General features: G+C 43.8%; 1 protein-coding gene and 1 non-coding gene across 4 annotated transcripts in view; both read left to right on the top strand.

Moving 5' to 3' along the window:
* TAF5L (TATA-box binding protein associated factor 5 like) overlaps nucleotides 1-17,705 on the top strand; it is a 28,628-nt gene extending 10,923 nt beyond the window's left edge. For all 3 annotated transcript variants that reach the window (XM_058669328.1, XM_058669329.1, XM_058669331.1), the window contains exons 2-5: nucleotides 4,489-4,633; nucleotides 6,623-6,727; nucleotides 11,070-11,794; nucleotides 16,726-17,705. In XM_058669328.1, the coding sequence (XP_058525311.1) occupies nucleotides 4,492-4,633; nucleotides 6,623-6,727; nucleotides 11,070-11,794; nucleotides 16,726-17,523 (1,770 nt within the window). In that variant the 5' untranslated portion in view covers nucleotides 4,489-4,491 and the 3' untranslated portion in view covers nucleotides 17,524-17,705. The remainder of the gene's footprint in view (nucleotides 1-4,488; nucleotides 4,634-6,622; nucleotides 6,728-11,069; nucleotides 11,795-16,725) is intronic.
* On the top strand, nucleotides 15,529-15,640 carry LOC118759170 (U6 spliceosomal RNA). The gene has a single exon (XR_009246235.1). It is a non-coding gene; the product is annotated as a U6 spliceosomal RNA (small nuclear RNA).
* Nucleotides 17,706-24,476: the final 6,771 nt, after the last annotated feature.

Here is a 24,476-nt window from a genome sequence, read left to right as displayed (position 1 = left end):
ACTGAGCATAATGGTCTCCAGTTGGGACCATCTGGCTGCAAATGATAATATTTCATTCTTTTCATTGCTGAGTGGTATTCCATAAAGTAGATATGCCACAGTTTCTTAATCCAGTCATTCTCCACTGGGCATCTAGGTTGTTTCCGTGTTTTTCAGTTATTGTCCTGCAGTGAATATAGGGGTGCAGGTTGCTTTCTGATGTGCATGTATCAGTTCATTTGGATACATTCCCAGGAGTGGGATTGCTGGGTCATAAGGTAGTGAATTTTCAGTTGCCTGAGTATTCTTCATACTGACTTCCATAGTGGCTGCACCAGTCGACAATGTAAGGAATATCCCACTCTGGACCCAGCACCATTTCCTCTTCCTCCCAGCTCACTAAATTCCCACCAGTCCAGCTGTACACCAATCAGGCATTTCACCTGAGAATCCCACCCCCAATCTCCCAGCCCCATTTACCAATTATTCTTAGGCAATCACCTATGACAGGCTCAGGCACCAATCCCCTGGGGCCTGCCCTCAATCCCTCCCAATCCCCGCCTCCCTCCCCCCACACACACACACACACCTTGCTGGCTCACCTGAATGACATAAAGGCCCCAGGAACAGCTCTGCTCCTTCTGGCCTTCCCCCTTCCCTTTTTTCCTCACTACTGTACCACCACCCCCATCCCATTCCTGCCCCACTGGAATAAAACCTCCTAAGATACCTCATTGCGTCTGGTGTTTTTGGCTCACGGTAAAGAACCAGGCTGCGGGAATTAGCTGTGCGTACCATCGTAATAACTAAAACTTTAATTGTTTTAAATAACTAACAGTCCTCTAGCTGTATGTCCACTGTCCTGCAGCAGTGGACTTGGTGCACGGAGCAAGTGTGGACACGGGTGGACTACCGTCTTGGTGAGCTAGTGGCATCAGACTTTCATAGACTAAGGGTCACATAGGATAAGGGAGGAGGTATTGAGCTTATCTGTGGGACCCATCAGTTGTTTCCACACCCTTGTTTGGAACTGTTTTGTTTTGTATATCCCACCAAGTATTCTCATTCACATGATATCCAATTGGTTATACAAATGGTATCCAATCAGTTATTCTCATACAAATATTATGCTGTGAATTATAATCCTATGCTCACTGTCCTTCTAGAATCACAATGTCCTTCTACAGCTGTGGAGTAAGGTACCTTTTTTCCCCCACATCAACCCTGGCAGGTGTTGGTAGTTTTCTATGTATGGCCATCCTTACTGGAGTTTGTTATAGGGTGCAGCCAGTGATAGCCAGCACCTATTGACAGTGGGCTGTGTCCCCTACCTTCTGTTCTGACGGTACGACCTAACAGCAATGAACTTCATCCTCATCCGTTTCCCCCAAAACCACCACTTACGTATTCGCTCCTGCCCACCTGTGACTCACCTATCATCTGAGAGGGGACGGTATTGCATTGTTGTGTAAACACTCCCCTCACAAGCCCCTTATAAGGCCCTGAAGCAGGGGCTCGCTCTCTGATCAGGTGCTTCGGTTGCTCTGGCACCTCTTGGCTGACCCAGGATTGGTAATCCCACAAGCACGGTGCCTGTGTACTGCTTAGATGGGACAATGGATGTAGCAATGTTATTTCTGGTTTGTGTGTGCTGTCAGGAGTTCCAGGAGAGGTGAGGCCTGGCAGTAGTGGAATGTGGGCAGAGAAGCCAGGGAAAGATGAATGTCTGCAGCTTTGTAAGTGTGTTCAAGTTATTCGTTGTATGTCTCTTAGGATAACATATTGTTGGGGAAGCTGGGACATAGGACTTCAGCTTAACAAATGGACATAAGGGTAATGACCATTTGTTCCCCTTTGGATCATGTTTGGTTGGATTATGATTGGTTGGATTGCCATATGAACTTGTGATTTGCTATTTCTAGTGTACTCTGTTATCACTAAGTTGGTTAATAAAGACTCCTTAATAAACCTTAGACATGTCTGGTGTGATCTCGCTCGCACCCCATAACGAGTTAAATGGAACTTCAGTGTGGGTTTTATTTGAATTTCCTTTATTGCTAGGAAGTTTGATCATTTTTTCATTTGTTTGTTAGCCATTTGGAGTTGTTCCTTTGAAAAATGTCTGCTCATTTCCTTTGGCCATTTCTTAACTGGTTTGCTTGTTTTGCTGTGTTTCTGGAATTGTTTGTACATGCTGGATATTAAGTGCTGCAGTTATTTGTATAGGTACATGCACCCACAGGGGAATCAGATGTGTAGTCAGGTTAGAGTGTTTAATGCAATCCAACTGATGCAGTAATGCTGCTTAGTGGCCACAAAGAAGCAATTGTGTCTTCATTGGCAATGGTTCTACTCAAAGGATTAGACTCCTTGTATTAAAAATACAAAGAATCTTGAGCAGAAAAATACAGTGCAAACATTTCTACTCAACTAAGGCAAATTCTACAGTGGGAAGATAGTTCAGTATTGAGAAATATATTAGTGTACTTCTTTATATCACTGAATTTACAACCATGTCAGTCACAGTACCCCTCCTTTTAACAAATATTTTGTACTGTTGGTAATCCTGAAATTAATTGCAAATAATGTAATCTTTCTCTGTACCTAGTTGAACAGAAATATGATGTCTTAACATTTTCCATTCATTTATAAAGATGCAAATATATGTACTTTCCTGTGTGTGTGTTTGGGGGGGATAGGTGCTGCCTTCAGCATTTCTTCTGTTTGTGACTTTTAAGAAAATCAAATGAGATTTCAGAATGTCTACCACGGGTCAATTTAGAAGCAAAGGGTTGTTTACAAATGATCCAGGGACAGTGTGTTAGCTACAGTAACTGAGTAAAATGCTTGATTATTCACCATATATTTTTCACTAAATATAATTATAGATGACTAACAATTAGATGCAAATAATCTCTTAAAAATGTTTAGAGGGCTGGTATTGTGCTGTAATCAGATAAACCACTGCTGGAGACATCTACATTTCGTGTTGGAGTGCCTGGATTGACTCCCACCTGTTCTGATACAGCCTCCTGCCAAGGTGCACTCTGGGCAGCAGGCGATGGCTCAGCTTTGGTTCCCTGCCACTCCGGGAAGACCTCCATGGAGTTTCAGGCTTCTGGCTTCAGCCGGGTCCAGCCCCACTGTTGGTGAATGAGCTCGCAAATGGGAGATTGATTTCTCTTCTCTCTCTGCTTTTCAAATAAATATAAACAAAACCAAATAATCTTTTAAAGAGAGGAAACTTTTTTTTTTTTTTAAGAGGTGAAAGCACTCTCATAGGGGAAGTCACTGTATGTAGCTAAACTGATAACTTAAAACATCCACATCTAACCCCAGACAGCTGGGAACCCTGGCCTGGAGATGTTGCTTTGGAGAGAGTGGCTGCATGTTGTGGATGCCATGCTTTGATCCCAGAGGTGAAAGTGCATTTTATATGACAGAGCAAATCTAAAATATTCATAAATTTGGAAACAGTGATCACACTGTTTTTCCCTAACCCTTGATCCTTCCCACCCTTATCAACTATGTAAACATTGTCAAAAATTAAAATTTAAAATCAATCATTTGTGTGTTCAAATGAATATTAAAAATATTAAAAGAAATAAATGCAGCTTTCTGAACTCCAAGAAAAAGGGAAAAAAATTCAGTTGTCATTGATCATCTGTGGCAGTGTTTTTGTTTTGTTTTGGTTTTTGGGTTTTTTGTTTGTTTTTGGCAAAGTGTAGTGTTTGAGGCCATAGTACTAGGGGTTTTTGTCTTCTTGATAATAAAATTAGAATTTGGTGATTAAGAGAAATTATTCCTTTTTTCTTATTTTTTAATGGTATCAGATTAGCTGGAATTATTAAAAATGGATTTATCATTTCCTACCACTTCCAAGAATTTTGAGACATATTATAGCACATATGCGTATCTTTTTACTGTTTTGATGCTTTTCTGTTCCTGTAGTTCAAATAAATTGTAAAAGAGGTAAATAACTTATTAAAAATGAAAACATATAGCTCAGATTCTTAGAGCTGGTAGCCTTTTCCTAACAAGAAAAAATAATATTACATCCTCCTTCCTCATTCTTAACTTCTCCTTCTGTCAACATCTACTTACCCAGTTTCTGAGCTTCTCCGGTCTTTGATTTTGTACCAGCTCCTGCTTGCTTTGTTGGCTGGTTCACTGCTAATCAACACATCTCTCACAGTTAGACAAGAGAGATAAAAGGCTCTGATATTCATACTGGCCCTGTTTATTCTTTGTTAGCATCCCTAATGAAAGTTCCATGGGGCTAATTGAAACCATGGTATTAAATGGAGTCTGGGGTGATCTGTGGGGTTTATTACTCATGCTCTGCCTGTTTGTTATAATTGAAGGTGACTATTGTCATTGGGAACATAAATCAAATGGAAGCGAACACTGGGTTTGTTGTTACCTAGCCACATGGCTCATCTTCTCTGCTGACTTTCCCATCTGTGATAGACCCCTTATCCTCTGCATCTTGTGGTTCCCTCCCACAAGGTCATGAAACGAGTGCGCACCGAGCAGATTCAGATGGCAGTGTCCTGCTACCTCAAACGCCGGCAGTACATGGACTCAGACGGTCCCCTCAAGCAAGGACTGCGGCTGTCTCAGACTACCGAGGAGATGGCGGCCAGTTTCTCAGGTACAGGGAGGGGGAGGAGAGCTCTTCCTGTTTAACAGGCCCACTGCAGCAGAACAGACTTCTGTACCCAGTAGAATTACTTCTCAAGATAGCGCTGGATAGTCCAGTGCAGTGAGCAACATCAGGTGGACAGTGCTGGCCTCGAAGTCCTTGCCCGTCCTCCTGGTCCACACTCATTACCTCCTGGGTGAGGCCTTGGGGGCCCCCCGGCCGAGCTCGTGATTCCTTCTTTGGAACACGCAGATCACATTATCTGTATTTAAGGGATGTCCTACTCTTTGTTTCTGTATACCCCTGTCCTGTGAGCTCCTTAGAAACAGAGTCTCTTCCCTTCTTGCAGTTCCCTCCTCAGGCTGGGAGCCTCACACACACAGTCACATTCATTGGATAAATGGGATCAGGCGTTGGAAATATTGATATCACAGACATTTGCCTGGGGCTTTTAAAATTTGCTTGGTTTTGTGATAAAGTCTGTGAGGAAGAGTTTGTATGAGTTTCAAGTTTCATGGCACCAAAATAAACTCATCTTTTAATTTCATTTTTCCACAAACTTTTTGGAATATCTTCATAATTTGTCTTGACTAGCTGAATGTTAAATAATTGTGACTTATTTTGTGAATTTAGTTTGTTATGATAGGATTTTTTATTCTGTATACGGTACTGGGAATTCTGGAAGAACGTCACTGTGTTCTTTGGGGTGTGAACTGCTGTAGCCCCTGTGTGGCAGTGGTGTTAGCCAGCAGTCCTGGTTCTCCTTCTGTGCTCAGACTGGGTCCTTTTTCTCCTCAGAGACATTCACAAGAGCCCAGTCAGGAACCTTCCCTCACAGTCTCCATAGTCTTCTTTGTATGTTTGTTTTTGAGAGAGAAAAGAAAATGAATGAACCCCCAAAGTTCACTCCGCAAGAGTCTGCCATCAGCCAGGGTTGCTTAGGGTCAAAGCTGGGAGTGGATAACTCAGTCCACATCTCCTACATGGGTGGCAGAGACCTGAGTATGTGAGCCGTCACTTTTGCCTTCCAGGGTAACCATAAACAGGAAGCTGGAGCCAGAAACCAGAGCTGGGTGTTGAATCCAAGCTCTCTAATGTGAGACATGGGTGCCTTTAACAATATCTAAATGTATGCCCCTCATGTGACTCATCTACCAGGCTGAACTGGATATGCCAGGTCCCAGAACCAATTTCCTTCAGTCTTTTGCCTTAGGTAGTAGTTAGACTTAAGATGGAACAATCTTTCCCATCGACACTGGTACCATGAGGCAGCCATAGACCATTACACCTAGAAGAAATTATAGAAAGAAACTGAAGAAAACTTGAGAAATAACATCAGAACAACAAAATGATTCTTTTGAAAAGAGAAAAGAAAAATCAGAAAACAAAATATTTATCAACTAGATATATTTATAAAGTTAAGATTTAAAAACAAAAATCCAAGTTCAAAGTTGAGGCAGCTTCACAGAAAACGGAGCCAAAACACAAAAATATGAAATATGGAAAATAAAATTCAGGGGTCAATTCAGGACATGTAACTTTGAAGTCTTAGGTGTCTAGTGAAAAGGGGAGAATTTCAACATGATGGAAGAGACTGAAATCATTTGAACTGGAAGAAGTAAATTTCCAGAGCAAGAGGACCCTCTATGTGTGTACCCCATTGCTGACAGAGGTTCCTCACCACGATGTGTTGTTATGAAGTGTCAGAAAGTGGGCCACAGGCTTCCAGCAACACTTCAGACCCTTCCTCTCTCATTCAGCTTACTGGTGCTGTGCCTTACACAGTTTCATTTCTCATTTGATTTTGTGTCAGGAGGGAGAGAGAGACAAACAGCAGTCATCCATGTCACATTTAACCAGGGGCCCCAGAATACTTTGAAAATGTGCTGCAATGGCAGTTAGACTGTTACTGCATGCTCAGCACTGTCTTTCACCTGTCCTGCCACATTTATGGATTAATAATTGTCTTTCCATCCTTGTATGTGTTCTGCTCTTTAGTTCAATCAGAATCTGGTTTTGCCAATATGGTGAACGGAGCCCCTTGCCAGGGAGAACTCCAGCAATATGAAGTACAGTTTGGACGACTGAGGAATTTTCTCACTGGTAAGTACTTAGCTCTAGGAAACCTATTCTACTAAGGAAAAGAATGATGCCAATTTCCCTAGGAAGCTGCGACATTCCAGGCATGGTATTTGGTAGTAAAGATTCGAAAGTACTTCAGCATTGTCCTTTAGGGTCTGTTAGAATTCCTCACATGAAATCCTAAGGTTCAGTTAAGCAGGGCAAGGGTTCTGCTGTTTGATCCATGACCTTATGACTTGTGATTGTGTTAAGTAATTGAAGGCTAAATCAGCCATGTGAAGAACTCATCCTTGGATGCAGCACGCTTGAAATGTATGTTAATAACATACTACATCTCAAAATGGTCTTTGCTCCTGATTTGAAAAGTAGGAGACAATTGTCCCAATGGATTAACAGACCCAAAAATTAGAAGTTGCAGTACAGGAAATCATGTGGATTCTACTTACTGATCAGCCTTTCCTTTTGTGCCTTCTTAAAAGAAAGAGTATACATTTACCATGATCTATAGTGAGGGGAGTTAAAATGCTATCGATAATGAAAGTTCAGTTAAAAAAAACCTGCTGTTTTTACTGAAAAAAAAAAAAAAAAAACTCCACTAGGTCTTAATGATCAGTGAATATTACATATCTCAAAACAGTGATCAACTGAAGGAAAAAAAAATATTTCCTAAGAATGTTTTTCATATGTAAGGAAGAATTTAGAGATGATGAGTTATTTTTAATCATTGGTATTTAAGCAGTTCCTTAAGAGTTTGAAATGAGCTTTTAGAAAGTTACTCAGTGTTCAAAATCTAAGTGTATTCCTCTCTTTCTGCTAGACCTCTCCTGCCATTCTAGTGATGGAGAAGCTGGTTCAGGAGATAGCTTCCCACCTCCTGAGCCTCTCTAACTCTTCAGCCTGTGTTTATGCTAACAGATGCTCATTATCAGATGTATTGATATGGTCCCTCCCATCATGGACCATACCATTTAATGAGGAAAGAGACATATAAAAGAACACCAGATGTATAATTGTAATAGGGAGAGACTCTGTAGTGATGGCAGTGAAATGTTTCTCATTATACACATGGCTTATTCCCATTATCAAGAGACCCAGGTGGCATTACAGAGATTTTTGTTTGCATTTTTAATTTGTTTTTTAAAAATTACTTATTTAACTAAAAGAGAAGCAGAAATGTTCATCTGTTGAATTATTCCTCAGTGGCCAGGGTGAAGCCAGGCCAGAGCAAGGAGCTTCTTCCATGAGGATGCCAGGGGCTCAAGGACCTGGACCATCTTCTGCTTTCCTCGGTACATTAGCAGACAACTGGACTGGAAGTGCAGCAGGGGGGTCTAGAACTGGCACTCATGGGGGATGCTGGTGTCCAAGGCAATGGCTGAACCCAGTATTCCACAACAAAAACTCTATTTATATTTTTCTTAAAGATGTATTTATTTTTATTTCACATGCAAATTTACAGATAGAGGGAAAACTTTTTTTAAGATTTATTTATTTTTATTGGAAAGGCATATACAGAGAGGAGGAGGAGAGAGAGGGGAAGATCTTCTGTCTGTTGATTTACTCCTCAAGTGGCCACCAAGGCCAGAGCTGAGCTGATCCAAGCCAGGAGCCAGGAGGTTCTTCCGGATCTCCCACACAGGTGCAGGGTGCCAAGGCTTTGGGCCATCCTCGACTGCTTTCCCAGGCCACAGGCAGGGAGCTGGATGGGAAGTGGGGCCGCCAGGATTAGAACTAGCGCCCATATGAGATCATAGTGTGTTCAAGACAAGAACTTTAACCACTAGGCTATCATGCCAGGCCTGAGAGAGAAATCGTCATCTGTTGGTTCGTTCCCCAAACAACAGCTGCAGCTGAACCCATCAGGAAACAGGAGCTTCTTTCTGGATCTCCCACGTAGGTTCTGGGGCCCAAAGACTTGAGCCATTCTCTGCTGTTTTCCCAGACCATCAGCAGGAGCTGGATGGCAAGTGGAACAGTTAGGACATGAACCAGCATTCATATGGGATGCAAATGGAGGATTAGCCTGTTGAGCCACAGGACCAGTCCTGTCTGTTGGTATTTTTAAAGATTTATTCAGGGCCCAAAGCAATGGCTTAGTACCTGAAGTCCTCACCTTGCACACGCCAGGATCCCATGTGGGTGCCAGTTCATTTCCCTACTATTACACTTCCTTCTGCCTCCCTGCTTGTGGCCTGGGAAAGTAGTAGAGGATGGCATAAGGCCTTGGCACCCTGCACTCGTGTGGGACACCCAGAGGAGGCTCCTGGCTTCAGCTCTGGCCATTGCAGCCAATTGGGGAGAGAATCAGTGGGCAGAGGATCTTTCCCCTCTCTGTAGATCTGCCTTTCCAAGAAAGATACATAAAAATCTGAGGGAAAAAAGGCTTATTTATTATTTATTTGAAAGGTAGAGTGGCAGAGAGAGTGTCATCCATCTGCTGTTTCGCTCCCCAAATGGCCGCAACAGCCAGGGCTAGGCCAGGTCAAAGCCAGGAGTCTGGAACACCATTCATTTCCCACATGAGTGGCAGGAGCCTAAATATTTGGGTCATCTTCTGCCACTTTCCCAGACACATTTAGCTGGATTGGAAGCAGAGCAGCCAGGACTTTGGCACTTCAATTCAGGATACAGAGTAACTGAAATATTTTTATTATTATAGAATTGTGACTTAACATTTGCAATAAAGCATTAGTGCAGTTAATTGGTAACTGACGTGGTTTATCATGGTATAGGTGTTTATGTTCACATCTCTTTTCCTTTAATCTCTCAGTGGGGATTCCTGATGTTCTTAGTAGTTGCTGACTCCTTACATTTGTTGGTACTATTTTTTTCTCTACTCTGTGTTACCTTCTTTATTATGTCTGTGATTTTCTTTACCCAGAACTTTATATTTCCGTAGAATATAACCTTGTCAGCCATTTCTGTTATGATTTCTTATCTTATTTGATAAGAAAAAGGTTGTATATTACTTTCTCTAGAGTTTTATTTTTGTAACCCATAGATCACAGATTATTTGGAGAGGGCTAATATGTTATTCGCTTACAGGCTGCTTTTAATGAAGCATGTTTCTCTGCCCGCACATCTGTGAAGAGCTGTCAGTGAAGTGGTTGTCAAACAAAATTTGAACATGGTAGGAAGTGTTTTCACAGATCAGTATGAGATTAATTGCTGAATTTTATGACAGAATTGCATTTGGAATGAAAGGACAAAGTGACTTAGAAAAGCCTTTTCTGAGCAGGAAGTAGGGTTAAGTTGGTACTCTGAACAATAGAGTAGGTTTCATCAGACTGGAAGAAGAGAAGTGGGAGGATTTAGTAAGTGGAGAGGCATAAGTCAGAAGGAAGCATACCAAGTCTGAAAGCAGTTTATAGAATGGTTTGTTAAGCATAGTGACAAGGTAGCCCATTAAAATCCACTGCACTAATTAAGAAATGTAATAAAGGACTGGAACTTGACAGTTTTGTAGAAATGGAAGGCAGGGTCCTGATTTCATAGTTAAATTACCAAGGCAGACTCTTCAGGGCTCAGGAGTAAAGAAGCAAGGAGAATATGGCTATCTCCTAAAGAATTGGAGTAAAGAAGCACCAACATTCGTATCAGGCAGGATTGTCCGGAGAAAGAGCTCATGTGTCTTAAGAAATTGGCTCACTCTGTCGTGGAGGCTGTCGGGGTCAGGCCAGCAGGCTGACGTCTCAGGGATGCTCCTGTCACGGCCCAGATGCGGAGGCCCTCACCCAGCGTAATTGCTGCTGCTTGACAGGGAGACGAGTCCTTTCCTGGTAAGGCTTTCAGCTGAATAGATGTGACCCACCCCTATTGTGAGGGTCTTCTGCTTTACTCAGTCGTAAATGTTAATCTTCTCTAAAAATGCCATCACAATAATGTCTTATGAATTGCCTGGGCTTCATGGATGGCCTAGCCAGGAGACATCTAAAACTAACCCTCGTAAATCCACCCCTGTTGACTTTGCACCCATATACACCTTTATTTTAGTCCATACCTACGTACCAAATGAAGAACAAAGTCACACTGCTGCCTATTTTTCTGACTACTCTCCTGTGTACAACTGGAGGCACTAAAACCCTTTCCAGAGAGAAGGATGCAAAATCCTGGGATGTTCTCTCTTTTCTTACTTACTAGGATATTTTGTCATTTATATACTTTGATATGAAGTTAATAGTGTTTAAATTCTATGATACAAAGTCAGTACACATTACATTACATGATAAGGGGATATATTTATTAGTCTCAAAACAATAAGGTCCTGACAAAGTATTGTGTTACTGGGAGCTCCAGAAGGGGTCACATCACTGTATAGAATTATGCTGATTATAAAGCCCTTCCTTTTTTTTTCTTATTCTAGATTCTGATTCACAGCATAGCCATGAAGTGATGCCTCTCCTGTATCCTCTTTTTGTCTACCTCCATCTCAACCTGGTCCAGAACAGTCCGAAGAGCACAGTGGAAAGTTTTTACAGCCGCTTCCATGGAATGTTTCTGCAGAATGCTAGTCAGAAGGATGTCATTGAGCAGCTACAGACCACTCAGACCATCCAGGACATCCACTCTAACTTAAAGCTCCGAACATTCCTAGATAACAAGTACGTGGTCCGTCTCCAAGAAGACAGCTACAACTACCTTATCCGCTACCTCCAAAGTGACAACAATACTGCCCTGTGCAAAATCCTCACCTTACATATTAATCTTGATGTGCAGCCTGCGAAGAGAACAGACTACCAGCTCTATGCCAGCGGTAGCTCTTCCCGCAGTGAGAGCAATGGCTTAGAGCCCCCCGACATGCCCAGTCCCATTCTGCAGAATGAGGCTGCCCTGGAGGTCTTGCAGGAGAGCATTAAGCGTGTCAAGGACGGGCCTCCTTCCCTCACTACCATCTGCTTCTATGCCTTCTACAACACAGAGCAACTGTTGAACACTGCAGAAATTTCCCCCGATAGCAAGCTGCTTGCTGCTGGGTTTGACAACTCCTGTATAAAACTTTGGAGTTTACGATCCAAGAAATTAAAATCAGAGCCCCATCAAGTAGACGTGTCTCGCATTCACCTGGCTTGTGATATCCTGGAAGAGGAGGTATGAATACTAGTTTTTCTTCCCTGTACCTGCCTTCGTAATTTCAGTAGAATATTCTTACCAAACATGACAGATTATATAGCAAGTGACTTACTTATTTCTCTCATATAGCTAAAACCAAACTAATGCTCTTAACTTGTGCTTTGGAGTTTCTTATGCCTCACTTAAATGGTTTTTATATATATATATATACATACATACATACATACATATATATATGGTAACATTATATATATACACACATATGTATTATATATATACACATATATACATACACACACACACATATAAAGATTTGTTTTGGGGCCTGGCATGATAACCTAGCAGAAGCGAAAGTCCTCACCTTGAACACTCCAGGATCCCATAAGGGTGCTGGTTCTAGTCCCAGTGGCCCCACTTCCCATCCAGCTCCCTGCTTGTGGCCTGGGAAAACAGTCAAGGACAGCCCAAAACCTTGGGAGACCTGGAGGAGGCTGTTGGCTTCAGACTGGCTCAGCTCCAGCCGTTGTGGCTGTATGGGGAATGAACCATCGGATGGAAGATCTTCCTCTGTCTTTCCTCCTCTCTGTATATCTGCCTTTCCAATAAATTTTTTTTTTTAAAAAGGCTTGTTTTTATTTGAAAAGCAGATTTATAGAGAAAAGGAGAAATAGAAAGAGATCTTCTGTCTGCTGGTTCACTTCCCAGTTAGATGTCTGAGGTTAAGCTGGTCCAAAGCCAGGAGCCAGGAGCTTCTTGGTCTCCCACATGGGTGCAGGGGCCCACAAAGACTTGAGCAATGCTCCACTGCTTTCCCAGATCATAACCAGGGAACTGGATTGGAAATAGAGCAGCTAGGACTAGAACGGGTATCTGTATGGGATGCTGGCACTGGCAGACAGGATTAGCCTTTTGAGCCACCATCCCATCCCCAGAAAATATTTTGAACAACACTAACAGTACTAATGAGTGGTCAGTGTTTATTTTAGTATATTTTTTTAAAGAGGTGCCATTTCTTTCTCTTTTTTTTTTAAGATTTGTTTATTTTATTGGAAAGGCAGATATACAGAGGAATATCTTCCATCTCATGGTTCACTCCCCAGGTGAACACAATGGCTTGTGCTGAGCCAATCTGAAGCCCGGAGCTCTTCCAGGTCTCCGGCACGGGTGCAGGGTCCCAAGGATTTGGGCCGTCCTCAACTGCTTTCCCAGGCCACAAGCAGGGAGCTGGATGGGAAGCAGGACCACTGAGATTAGAACCAGCAACCATATGGGATCCCAGCACGTTCAAGGCGAGGACTTTACCCACTACACTATCTCACGGGGCCTGGTCAGTGTTTATTACTACCAGAAATGTAATGACCTCGCTAAGCTTAACTCAAGACCTTCATTCAGCTAATTGACCTTAGTTGAGCTTTAAAGTAGGTATTCATTGGTGTGTGTATGTGTATTTGTGCAAGTCTAATTAGAAATAGGATGGGTAGGTCTCAAAATCTGCATTTTAAACTAGTGGATAGAACCATTTTTGCACAGGTGTTGATACCATTTCAGTCTCAGCCACAGTGAGGGCTCTGGCTGGCCTTCACTCTTACCGTGTGGATGGTCCCAGTCCCGAGGCCAGTACAGGCTGCCTGGCTCTCTGTGCCTCAAGGTATTTTCTGAACTCCATTTTGGAAAATAACACAAAGTACAACTGCCCATCATTCGGTCTAATGATCTGTTGTTAGATGCTTTTGTGTCTAGATTCATCGTGAAAAGGGCAGACCCAGATCCCTGAGAATTGCTTTTAGAAAAAAATGGGACCAAGACTTTTGTCCTGTTACCACTAAAATGCAGGAAGCTCTGCCTCAGGTTACTTTGGATGGCAAACTCTGCACAAAGCTGGAAAAGTTAGAGTCAGAAAACACTGATTAAATTCAGCTTCCTGATAAGATTAGCCCACAATTCCGCTTTTGTTAGTCACCCATCAGTTAGTATACCCTTTAAAGTCTTTTTTTTTTTTTTAAATTTCAAAGGCAACTGAGACAGATCTTCTGTCTGCCGGTTCATTCTCCGGTTGATGCAGTGGCCATGGCTGACCTGGGCTAAAGCAGGGCCAAGCTCCATCTGTGTATCCCATATAGGTGCTGGGGACAGTGCTCGTGCCAGCCTTCTTTCGCCTTCCAAGGCACATTAGCACATAGCTGAAGGAGAAGTGGAATAGCTCGAACTTGAACAGGCCTTCTCCGTTGGGATGCCAGAATTTCAGGTAGCAGGTTAGGTCTTTGTATCACAGTGCTGACCCACAAGTTTTTGATTCTTACAACATAAACTGCACTGAGTTCTACATTTTAATGACCTCCTGGGAGCCAGGGCCACCAGCTTGCCTAAGGAGGGGTGACCTGCTTCGAGTCAGAAATGGAGCAGGAAAATTGATGTATATTCCATGTTCATCATGTGTCTGTTCGCAGTAGCCACCTTTTTCCCCTGCCATTCTGGCTGCTGCCATTTTGCATAGGTAGTAGCAGCTTACTTGCCCCCACTCATAGCCCAGCCAAATTTATTTTTTTTTTTCTAGTCTATTGACATGTAATCAGAGAACAATCCAAAATTAAAATATACCCAAGTTTGAGTTGAGGTTTGTGGTGCTTCCCAGTCCAGGAGTAGACTCTAGTATAGATTTTTTTAAGGCTCCTCCCATGGCTTAGAGCAGGGGCTAGCAGACTAGCACAGAAGTACATGTTTGAAGGTATACTCATGATCATTTTCCTTAAGCTTTTATGCGTGTTCGTTCTATAAGGCACATAGTATAGCTTATTACATGAACACGTTTGGGGTGTTAGTCATGTTAGCAGATGAGAAGGCAGGTGTGAGATTGTAGACTGGGGGCAGCTCCACTGACCTGAGCCACACCAGAAAGGTTAGTCTATGTTAAACTGTGAGACAGCGGAGAGCTGATAGTGATAACTAGCAAGAACATTCTAGTTGCTCCATTTCTAGGTCTGCAGTCAACCAGGGCTTTTCCACAAGCCCAAGACAGTCCTCGAGATCCCCGGAGGGCAGCATGGCTAGGTCCCAGCTCACATTGCCAAGGACCTTTGTAATCCATGTAGGCTCAGTTGCTTCCATAGTCTTCATATAAACTTCCTGAGGGTACAGCAATGAGTCATTCTTTTAAAAAATATTTATTTTTATTGGAAAGTCAGATTTACAGAGAGGAGATGAGACAGAGAGATTATCCATCTACTGGTTCACTCTCCAAGTGGTCGCAAAGGCCAGAACTGAGCCAGTCTTAAGCCAGGAGCCTCATCCAGGTCTCCCATGCAGGTGCAGGGTCCCAAGGCTTTGGGCCGTCCTCGACTGCTTTCCCAGGCCACAAGCAGGGAGCTGGCTGGGAAGTGGAACAGCCAGTACATCATGCGGCACCCATCTGGCGTCCTGGTGGATGCAAGGCATGGATTTAGCGCTAGATTATTGTTCCGGGCCCAGTGAGCCAGTCTTGAAATACTAAAATATTGTAACCTCTTTTAAAAGGAAGATTGTTAATATTCCTGGTAGTGCTTATTAGAAGTGTAAACTCCCACATGCTCATGTGTTTTTAATGTTGAGTGTCTGGAATAGCTGGTTTGAATATTCATGGCAGCAGTGTTTTGACTTTTTCTCCAATATGGACATATTGGAAGCATTCATTTTGTTTGGAGTTAAATATGAGGTCTTCAGAAGTGTCATGGAAAATGTGCATTGGATTTCCAAATAGTCATGGATTTCAAGTATTTGTACCATGCTCACACTGGGGGCAATACATATCCTAAAACTGAAATGATAAAAAGTTTAGCATGACCTCTGCATCAGGGTGACACGCAAATTCATGATGTGTTCCATATTCTTAAGAAAAGTTTGTACATAAGATATTTATCTTTTAATTCCACTTCCCACATGCTTTTTAAAGTACCCCGTATTATTTTTCATGCAGAAAAATAAGGTTCTTTACAAGGACCTAAAGTGCGTACCATGAAGCAAGCAGAGAGTTGTTCCAAGAATCTACCTCTTATTTCTTTCCTCAAGATTTAGTTGAAATCCATTGATCGAGGCACTCCAGGATAGTTACAGCTGTAGTCTTAAGGAGTTCTTGAGGGACTGAAGTGAGGATGGATTTGGAAAGCAGCACACCTGTGGGGAAGGGAACTTGCTTCCCAAATGCCATTGTAGCTCTTTTCTGTATTTACACACAGGAAATTATTTTTAAGAATCATGTGAGTTGCTTGGTTTTGGTTAAAATAGTTCTGAATGTATGTCCTGTTTGGTACCTTGGAAATGTTTGAGACCCTCCAGAAAGTTCTGGCAGCTTAGGTTAAGCACAGGGTGGGGGAGGATTTAATTTACTGATAACTGCATGTTTCTAGGTTTTGGTTTTGGCTAAATTCCAGTAATTGTCTATTGATATGGAAATGAGGCCACATCTGCCTCTGTCTTTAACCTCCATCATGCAAGTTGTGAAAACGTCAGAATTTTCTTTAAAATAGAGCAGCATGGCTCATCAGGCAACCAAAATCAGCCATATGAAGAAGAGACCTAAAGAATAAAACAGTGAAAGAATTTAACATGTATTCTAATGAAAATGTTTTCAGATGTCATATTAGAATTAACCTTGAAAGTCACCTGAAGCTGGTTTTGATCAAAATTTGCCTTCCCTTAGAAGATTTACAGTCACTCTGTAAAACCTTGCACTTCTCTGATAGACAGCTGAAAGCTAAATTTACAGAAAAAAATTGGAAGTTGTAAGGTACTGTTTTAGAGTCCTGCCATGCTGGGTGTTCTTGAGTGACCCTTGAGAGCGAGCCTTTGTTCCTGGCTAGGTGGCTGCTGCTTCCCAAGCACTCCCTTTTTCTTTCCTGGCTTGGTTTCCCCTGTCATATCACTAATCCGTTTCTCCTTACGTCTTTCCTTTCTGACCTCCACTCCAATGGTTCCAGGAGGATGAGGATGATAGTGCAGGCACAGAGATGAAGATCCTGCGGGGCCACAGTGGACCAGTGTACGGCACAAGGTTCCTCACAGACAGCTCAGGGTTGCTCTCTTGTTCTGAAGACATGACCATCAGGTACTGGGACCTGGGGAGCTTCACTAACACTGTGCTGTATAGAGGACACGCCTATCCCGTGTGGGACCTGGACATCAGCCCATACAGCCTGTACTTTGCCAGCGGCTCCCATGACCGCACGGCCAGGCTATGGTCATTTGATCGGACGTACCCGCTGAGGATATTTGCAGGACACCTGGCAGATGTGGACTGTGTCAAATTCCACCCCAATTCAAGCTACATAGCTACAGGCTCCACCGACAAGACAGTCCGACTGTGGAGCACTCAGCAGGGGAACACGGTGAGGCTGTTCACGGGCCACCGCGGCCCTGTGCTTTCTCTCGCCTTTTCCCCCAACGGTAAGTACTTGGCGTCTGCTGGTGAAGACCAGAGGTTGAAGCTATGGGACTTGGCATCCGGGACCCTTTTTAAAGAACTGAGAGGCCACACAGACAACATCACCAGCCTCAACTTCAGTCCAGACAGCAGCTTGATCGCCTCTGCCTCCATGGACAACTCCGTGCGTGTCTGGGACATCAGGAACGCTTACTGCAGCACGCCTGCCGACGGCTCCTCCAGTGAGCTTGTGGGCGTGTACAGTGGGCAGATGAGCAACGTTCTGAGCGTGCAGTTCATGGCCTGTAACCTTCTTCTGGTGACTGGAATCACACAAGAAAATCAGGAACATTAATATTTTTTTTCTTTGCTGGAGTGGACTAGGGCAGTTATGGACGGCCTCCAAAGGTAGTCCTGCGGCAAGCTGAGATTGAATCACTGAGTGACTGTGAAAGAGCATCCTCTCGCCCTCCTGGACACTCAGCCCAGGCAGGCCTCCCTCTGCTGAGCCCCACCGTGTTAGAAGGATCACAGGGAGACGGAGAGTTGGGGAGCGAGAAGGGAGGGCGGGGAGGGTGCACATGGCTGGTCACTAGATTAAGAATGAGGTGATCCAGGGGCCACTCAAGCTATGGCCAAGAGCCCACTGTGACCTTGCACACGGATACCTGCCTGTTGCTGTCTGGTTTTCCTCGCCTCCCCGGTTGGGTCTGCTGGGGGACAGTGCAGAGCACTCTCAGGAGAAGCAGTGTGACGGGTGTCACACGCGCCCATCCCTGGGTGGAAGGGAGGTCTTTACAGGTGGAGGGATGTGGGGGCGGGAAGTAGGAAAGGGGAGGGAATGATCCTGGCAAAAAAAAAGTCTTTCCTTTTCCGTAAGTACAGAGAGCCAGGAATTTTTTATTGTTATTATAATTATTATTATTATTGAGAAGAAGAAACCTAGCACTGGCAGAGGGAACCCTCTCTGCTTTTACCTTTCAGGTTTGACTCCTGGCACTGGCTGTGATACTTGGAATTTTGAGGTTCAGGGAATTCAGAGAATTTGGTAGCACAGTGTATTGGGAAAAAGGGAAATTTCAGGTGATAGATTGAGCACTCGGGTTGGTGTGTTCCTGGGAGCAGGCGGGTGGGTCTCACACAACACTTGGGGTCTTGCAGTGATGGTGGGAAAGATTCTTTCCATGGCTGCACTTCAATTATTTTCTCCCCTAAAAAAGAAAGATTATGATGAAGAATAATTCAAAACACACAAGATTTAATTAAAATACGGCCGATTTCCAGATGACCATGTCTACAGAGCTGTGGCTCTTGCGATGTCTTATTTTCCTCTGTGATCTGCTCCCACCTCCTGCACTGCAATATCAGTTTAATGAACACTTTGTGAATCCTAAGTACACACACACGCATATCAAACTATGCTCTGAGGAGAAAAGCAAGTTCTAATTGTGGAAAAAGGATTAAATATTTCTGTTTTCTGAAAAGAGTTATTTTGTATTTTGTTTTCTATTAAAATGTATTTAGTTTCAAAAAAAAAAAGGGTGTTGGCCTTTCATTTACACTCTGAAGACACATGGGGATGCTCATCCTGGGTGCCGTTCAGGGTGTAGTGTCAGAGACCAGACGGGCCCAGAAGGTACATTTTTATCCGTCTTTGTTTGTGTCTGTTTCCTTTCGGTCATCCCTCCTGGATCTGTTGCAATGTGCTGACCGGAGAGGACAGGTCTTTAACTGACTAGTTATTTGGTGAGGTCCTAGTTCAAACTTTTTAAAGACCCAGCTCTGAAATCTTGAAAGGGGCATTAAGAACTGAGTTGTCTAATAAATTCAAATGATTTATTAAGTCCAAATAAAGGGCTAATTTAGTGTACAAAAGACACTAACTTTATAATTGATAGAATAGATTGCCTTTTATCAAAAATCAGAGGTCATGTTTGCTACAGTTACCAGCTTTTAAAATAGCAGTGACTCGGTAGGAAACTTATTTCTTTATACCCTGTGGCATGATGGGAAAAGAGCACAGACAGTAAAACTGAACAGGTCTTTATTTACAGTTATTGAGAAAGTTGGATGGGGCTGGTATTATAGTGATGGGTCATGCCATTGCCTGCAATGCCAGTACCCATATGGGCACCTGTTTGAACAGTCCCATGTCTTGAATATGTTAATTTAGTACCCTTATGCTCTAGCAAGAACATAGACCTCTGAAGATAGAAAACTTTAAAACCTTCCAGAAGGAAACGTGAATAAGGGCTGATACTGTGGCACAGTGGATCAAGCCACTGCTTGTGATTGTGGCATCCCATGTCAGAATACTGATTCATGCTCTGGCTATTCCACTTCTGACCCAGCATTCCTGCTAGTGAGCCTGGGAAGGCAGCAGGTGATGAATGACCTAGGCCCCTGGGCCCCTGCCACCCATGTGGGAGACCAGGTCAACTTCCTGGATCCTGTCTAGCCTAGGCCTGCCCTACCCATTACAGCCATTTGGGGAATCAACCAGCAGGTGGAAGACTTCCCTTAGTTCATTCTGTTTCTTTCTCTCCCTCTCTGTTACTCCACCTTTCATGTAAAAAAAAAAAAAAAAAAGTCTCAATCATGTAATAAGTATGTAGATGATGCTTACCACAGGCCAGAAACCACTCCAAGGCTTTAAGGAAAATGTTCCAGCTCCTTCAGCACCCTCACAAGTTAGGACCCTGAGTTCCCGGTGGGTCCAGCTGCTTATCAAGGTTCGCACATCTGGTGACCTGGAGGCCAGGTGTAACTGGCACTTTCTGGCTTCAGAGTCCAGATCTGAACCTCACCATGCCTAGGGCTGGACTCCTGGCTTTGCTCTGCCAAAGAAAAAAGCAGCCACAAACAAGATCAGGTCCGGACAGAGCAAACCTAAGCAACATAGGGCCGAAAGAAGCACCATCCCACTGTGAGCTTCTAGCTCAATCTGCAGTGTGGAGGTGCAGTGAAATTTGTTTCAGCAGGAGACTGACCAAAATGAAGACAACATGTTAAGATAAAGGATCAGAATGAATAGAAAAGAAACAAATGCTTTTAAGAATATAATCATTCCATCGTTGTTACATTCTGTGTTTAAAATGTTCTAGTGGCAAGAAAGAACCACATGCAGGCTTGTAAGTTTGCAGTTGCTCAGATTGGTATTTAACATATGGATTAAAAATATCAGGGCCGACCACAGTAGCCTAGTGGCTGAAGTTCTCGCCTTGCACACACTGGGATCCCATATGGGTGCCAGTTCATGTCCCGGCCACCCCGCTTCGCATTCAGCTCCCTGTTTGTGACCTGGGAAAGCAATCAAGGATAGCATGGGATAACCCAAAGCCTTGGGACCCTGCACGCACGTGGGAGACCCAGAAGGAGCTCCAGGCTCCTGGCTTCAGATCAGCTCAGCTCTGGCGAATCAGCAGACAGAAGATCTCTCTGTCCTCTCTATCAATCTGACTTACCAATAAAAATAAAGCTTCTATTTTTAAAAAAAAAATCAGTCTGTACCTCAACTTGTCTTTCAGTTGCATGTTTTAGAAAACCATTCATTATCCATACCCAGTCCACGCCAAAGACTGGCTGGACTTCGTATTGGATCATATGGGGGGCAGCAGCGAAGAGGAATGGTGGGTAGCCTGCATGTTTCTGGCTTGAACAACCTGGAGGGCAGGGTGGTCACTGTGGTGAACACTAAATGAAGAGGTTCAGGGCACAAGGATCATGAATTCAGTTGATGACACCACGTGGGCATTGGGCGGACATGCCTGGTGCTCAAGAAAGTTCCGGCTTATACTCATTTGGAGGTTGTATCCACGGGAGTGCTTTCCCCATGAGGGACAGAAAACCGACCCCCTGTGGTTTTTAAAATAAGAAATGTGGAGTTGGGGATTTGGCATAGCAGTTGAGTCTGTACTTGGGATGCCCCCATCGCTTTTCAGAGTCCCTGGGTTTGAGTCCTAAGTCTGCTTCAAATTCCAGCTTGCTGCTAATGTCCAGGCAGAAAGGGATGGCTCAAATAGTTCCTGCCAACCCACGTTGGCGAACTGGGATCCTGACTTCCATATGGCCCAGCCCCAGCTGTTGCAGGCTGTTGGAGAGTAAAGCAGTGAATGGAAGAAGTCTTTCAAATTCAAAATAAAAACTTACAAGTAACAAGTTTTACACATTCAGTGTACATCACAGGTCAGGTGGGCTTTAAGTGCATCTTCCTAAGGTCCCACCTCTGTTACTTCACACAGATCTGCCTCCTTCTTGGCTGGCTTTGCTCCCTGGCTGGCAGGGAAGGGGGGCTAGCCGCAGCAACCCAGACCTCACGTCCCTTGTTCATTTCTGATGGAAACATGAGCTTACTTCCCAGTCCTTAAGAGTACTTTGAAAGGGAACTTCTCTAAACCCACTCACACTTCAGTTTGGATTAGGCCTGCAAGCACTGACAGTCCTGGGCAAGAGATAGTCACATTGACTGAATAACATCTTGCAGTCAGTAGCCACATGTGACATTACTGTTGTGTAATAGGGAAAACTGAACACTGGAGTTAAGGCCCTTTTACAAGAGCCCCTGGCATGTGGTTGGAATTTGAAGCCTTGCAAATCAGTGTGATGAGATGAATTAGGCCCATGCCTTGAAGCCCACTAGAATGTAGACTTCAGGAAGGAGAAGCAGGACAGGCATTTGGCACCGTGGTTAAGATGCCCCTGGGAAAGCCCACGCCTTTACCTGGAATGCCAGCTTCAGCAGCCTGTCCAGTTTCTTGCAGTGCTGACCCTGGAGGCAGTGGTGATGGTTCCAGTAGTTGACCCTGCACCCACATTTGAGAGCCAGGATTGAATTTTGCCTAGCCCAGCCTCAGTTATTTTAGTTATGTTGGAAGTAGATCTATGTCTCTCTTCCTTTCAAAATAAATTTTTAAAGCCTTATTTATTCTACTTGAAAGTCAAAGTTACAGAGAGAAAGAAGGAGCAATTGAGATCTTCCATCTGCTGATGGATTCTGCAAATGGCCACAATGGCCAGACCTGGGCAGTATAAAGCCGGGAGCCAGGAGCTACTTCCAAGTCTCCCAAGGTGGTGGTGGTGGGTGGGGGGGGGGTAAGGGTCCAAGGCCTTGAATCATCCTCTGCTGCTTTCCCAGGACACAGCAGGGAGCTGGAAGGGAAGTGGAGCAGCTGGGACTTGAACCAGTACCTTAATGGAATGCCAGGGCTGCAGGAGGAGAAATTTTCTTATACTGCTGGTGATAATGTAGATGTAAAATAATTTGAGAAAATGCTGTGGTGTCATATAGCAATATTGAAGAGAAGCATAGTCCATGCACCTTACAGTGTTGAGTGAAAAAAAAAATCAATTCCTGCAGAATTATTTCATTTGCATAGAGTTAAAAGTCAAACACAACTCAACTGTGTCTATTTTTAGGACTGGTACAAAGATGATGAAATCATTGCAAATCAAAGGCCAGAGCATCTGGCTGAGTGGGACTCCAGGCACCGGGGCGGCCCGTTTCTTTCCCTATATGGTAGCAGTCAATCCTGGTGTGCACTTGAGTTACTTGGTACCAAAAAAACAAAAACAAAAACTTCCATTGTGTTAAAATGTTTTTAAAGGGAAATGAGGAAGTGGAGAGTGGTGTTGGGCTGCACACCTGCATGGGAGCTGAGACGTCTCAAATAGTGTTTGACACTGAAGGTGTTGTAGAAGCAAGAAAGCAGTCTGCTGTTGGTTTAAAGGCAAGTTTCTTGAGCAGGGAGGGACCTCAGTGTGGATAAAATTTATGTTACATTGTGCCCAGGAGTATACATGCACTGTGCTTTACTGAACCTGAGATTTCTTGATTAGAAGATGTACCGTTATTTTATGTGTCTTTTTTTTTTTTAATGTGGCACTGTGACTCAAGGGGCAGGTGTATGGCCAGTGATTAAGCCACTGGAGACACCTGTGTCCCATACTGGAGAGCTAGGGTTCAAGTCTTGCTCTGCTTCTAATTCTGCCTCCTGCCCATGCACATTGTGGGAAGCAGTGGGTGATGGTTCAGCTATTGGATCCCCACCACCTGTGTGGGAGACCCAGCTCTTGTGGGCAACCCAGATTGAGATCCTAGCTCCTTGCTTCAGCCTGGCAAGCTCCTACTGTTGCTGCCAAATGGATAGTGAATTAGCAAGTGGAAGATCTTTGCTCTCCCTCAGCCCCTCTCCTTCCACTAAAAAATTAAGATTTACTTATTTATTTGAAAGTTAGAATTATGTAAAGAGAGGGAGAAACAGAGGGAGGGATCTTATACCTATTAGTTCACTCCAAATGGTTGAAACAGGAACACAGAGCTTCTTCCAGGTCTCCCCTGTGGGCAGCAGGAGCCCATAGTAGGCCATCAGCTGGGAGTGGAACAGAAGTGGGGCAACTGGGAAATGAACTGGTGCCAAATGGAATGCTGGCATGATAGGGGCAGCTTTACCTGCTATGCCGAAACATCACCCCTCAAACAATTAAAAAAAAAACATTTATTTCCTGTTATTTTGAAAGGCGGATTTACAGGGAGAGACACAGACTTAGTTTTGTAACGTAAGAGAAAAGATTGTCCATTCACTGGTTCACTTCCCAAATGGTCGCAAAGGCTGGAGCTCAACAGATCTGAAGCCAGGAGCCAGGAATTTCTTCTGGATCTCCCAAGTGGGTGCAAAAACCCAAGGGTTTTGGGCCATTCTCTGCTGCTTAACCAGGTCACAAGCAGGGAGCTGGATTGGAAGTGGAGCAGCTGGGACATGAACTAGCACCCATATAGGATGCCAGTGCTTGAAGGTGGAGGATTAGCCTATTGAGCCATAATGCTGCACACCCCCGACCACCACCACAAAGAAAAAATTTTTTTTAATTATTTAGGGATGTTGCTGTGGTGTTGCAGGTAAAGCCACTGGTTCCAGACAAGGCTGCTCCACTTCTGATCCAGCTCTCTGCTATGCACCTGGGAAAACAGTTCAGGATGGCCCAACTTTCTTGGGCCCCTGCCCCGATAAGAGAGACTAGAAGAAGCTCCAGGTTCCTGGCTTTGCACTGGGCCGCTCTGTCGGAGGTGGTGTAGCCATTGTGGGGAGTGAACCAGAGGATGGAAGCGCTCTCTGTCTCTCCATCCAGCTCTTCTGTAATTCATTCTTTCCTAATAAGCAAATCTAAAAATAATAACTTTAACCTTGTAGATGAAAGGATAATACCTTCTTTTCACTTAGGGTTTTTTTTTTATTTAAAACTTTTTTAGTTTTTGTAACATAAGTGAAATCCAGTGTTATTGGTGCATGTTTTTAAATATTTCTTTATTAA

Source organism: Ochotona princeps, chromosome 10 (genome assembly GCF_030435755.1).
Source record: "Ochotona princeps isolate mOchPri1 chromosome 10, mOchPri1.hap1, whole genome shotgun sequence".
Classification (NCBI taxonomy): domain Eukaryota; kingdom Metazoa; phylum Chordata; class Mammalia; order Lagomorpha; family Ochotonidae; genus Ochotona; species Ochotona princeps.
Note: the sequence above shows the minus strand (reverse complement) of the source record. Positions and strands in the feature narration are given on the sequence as shown.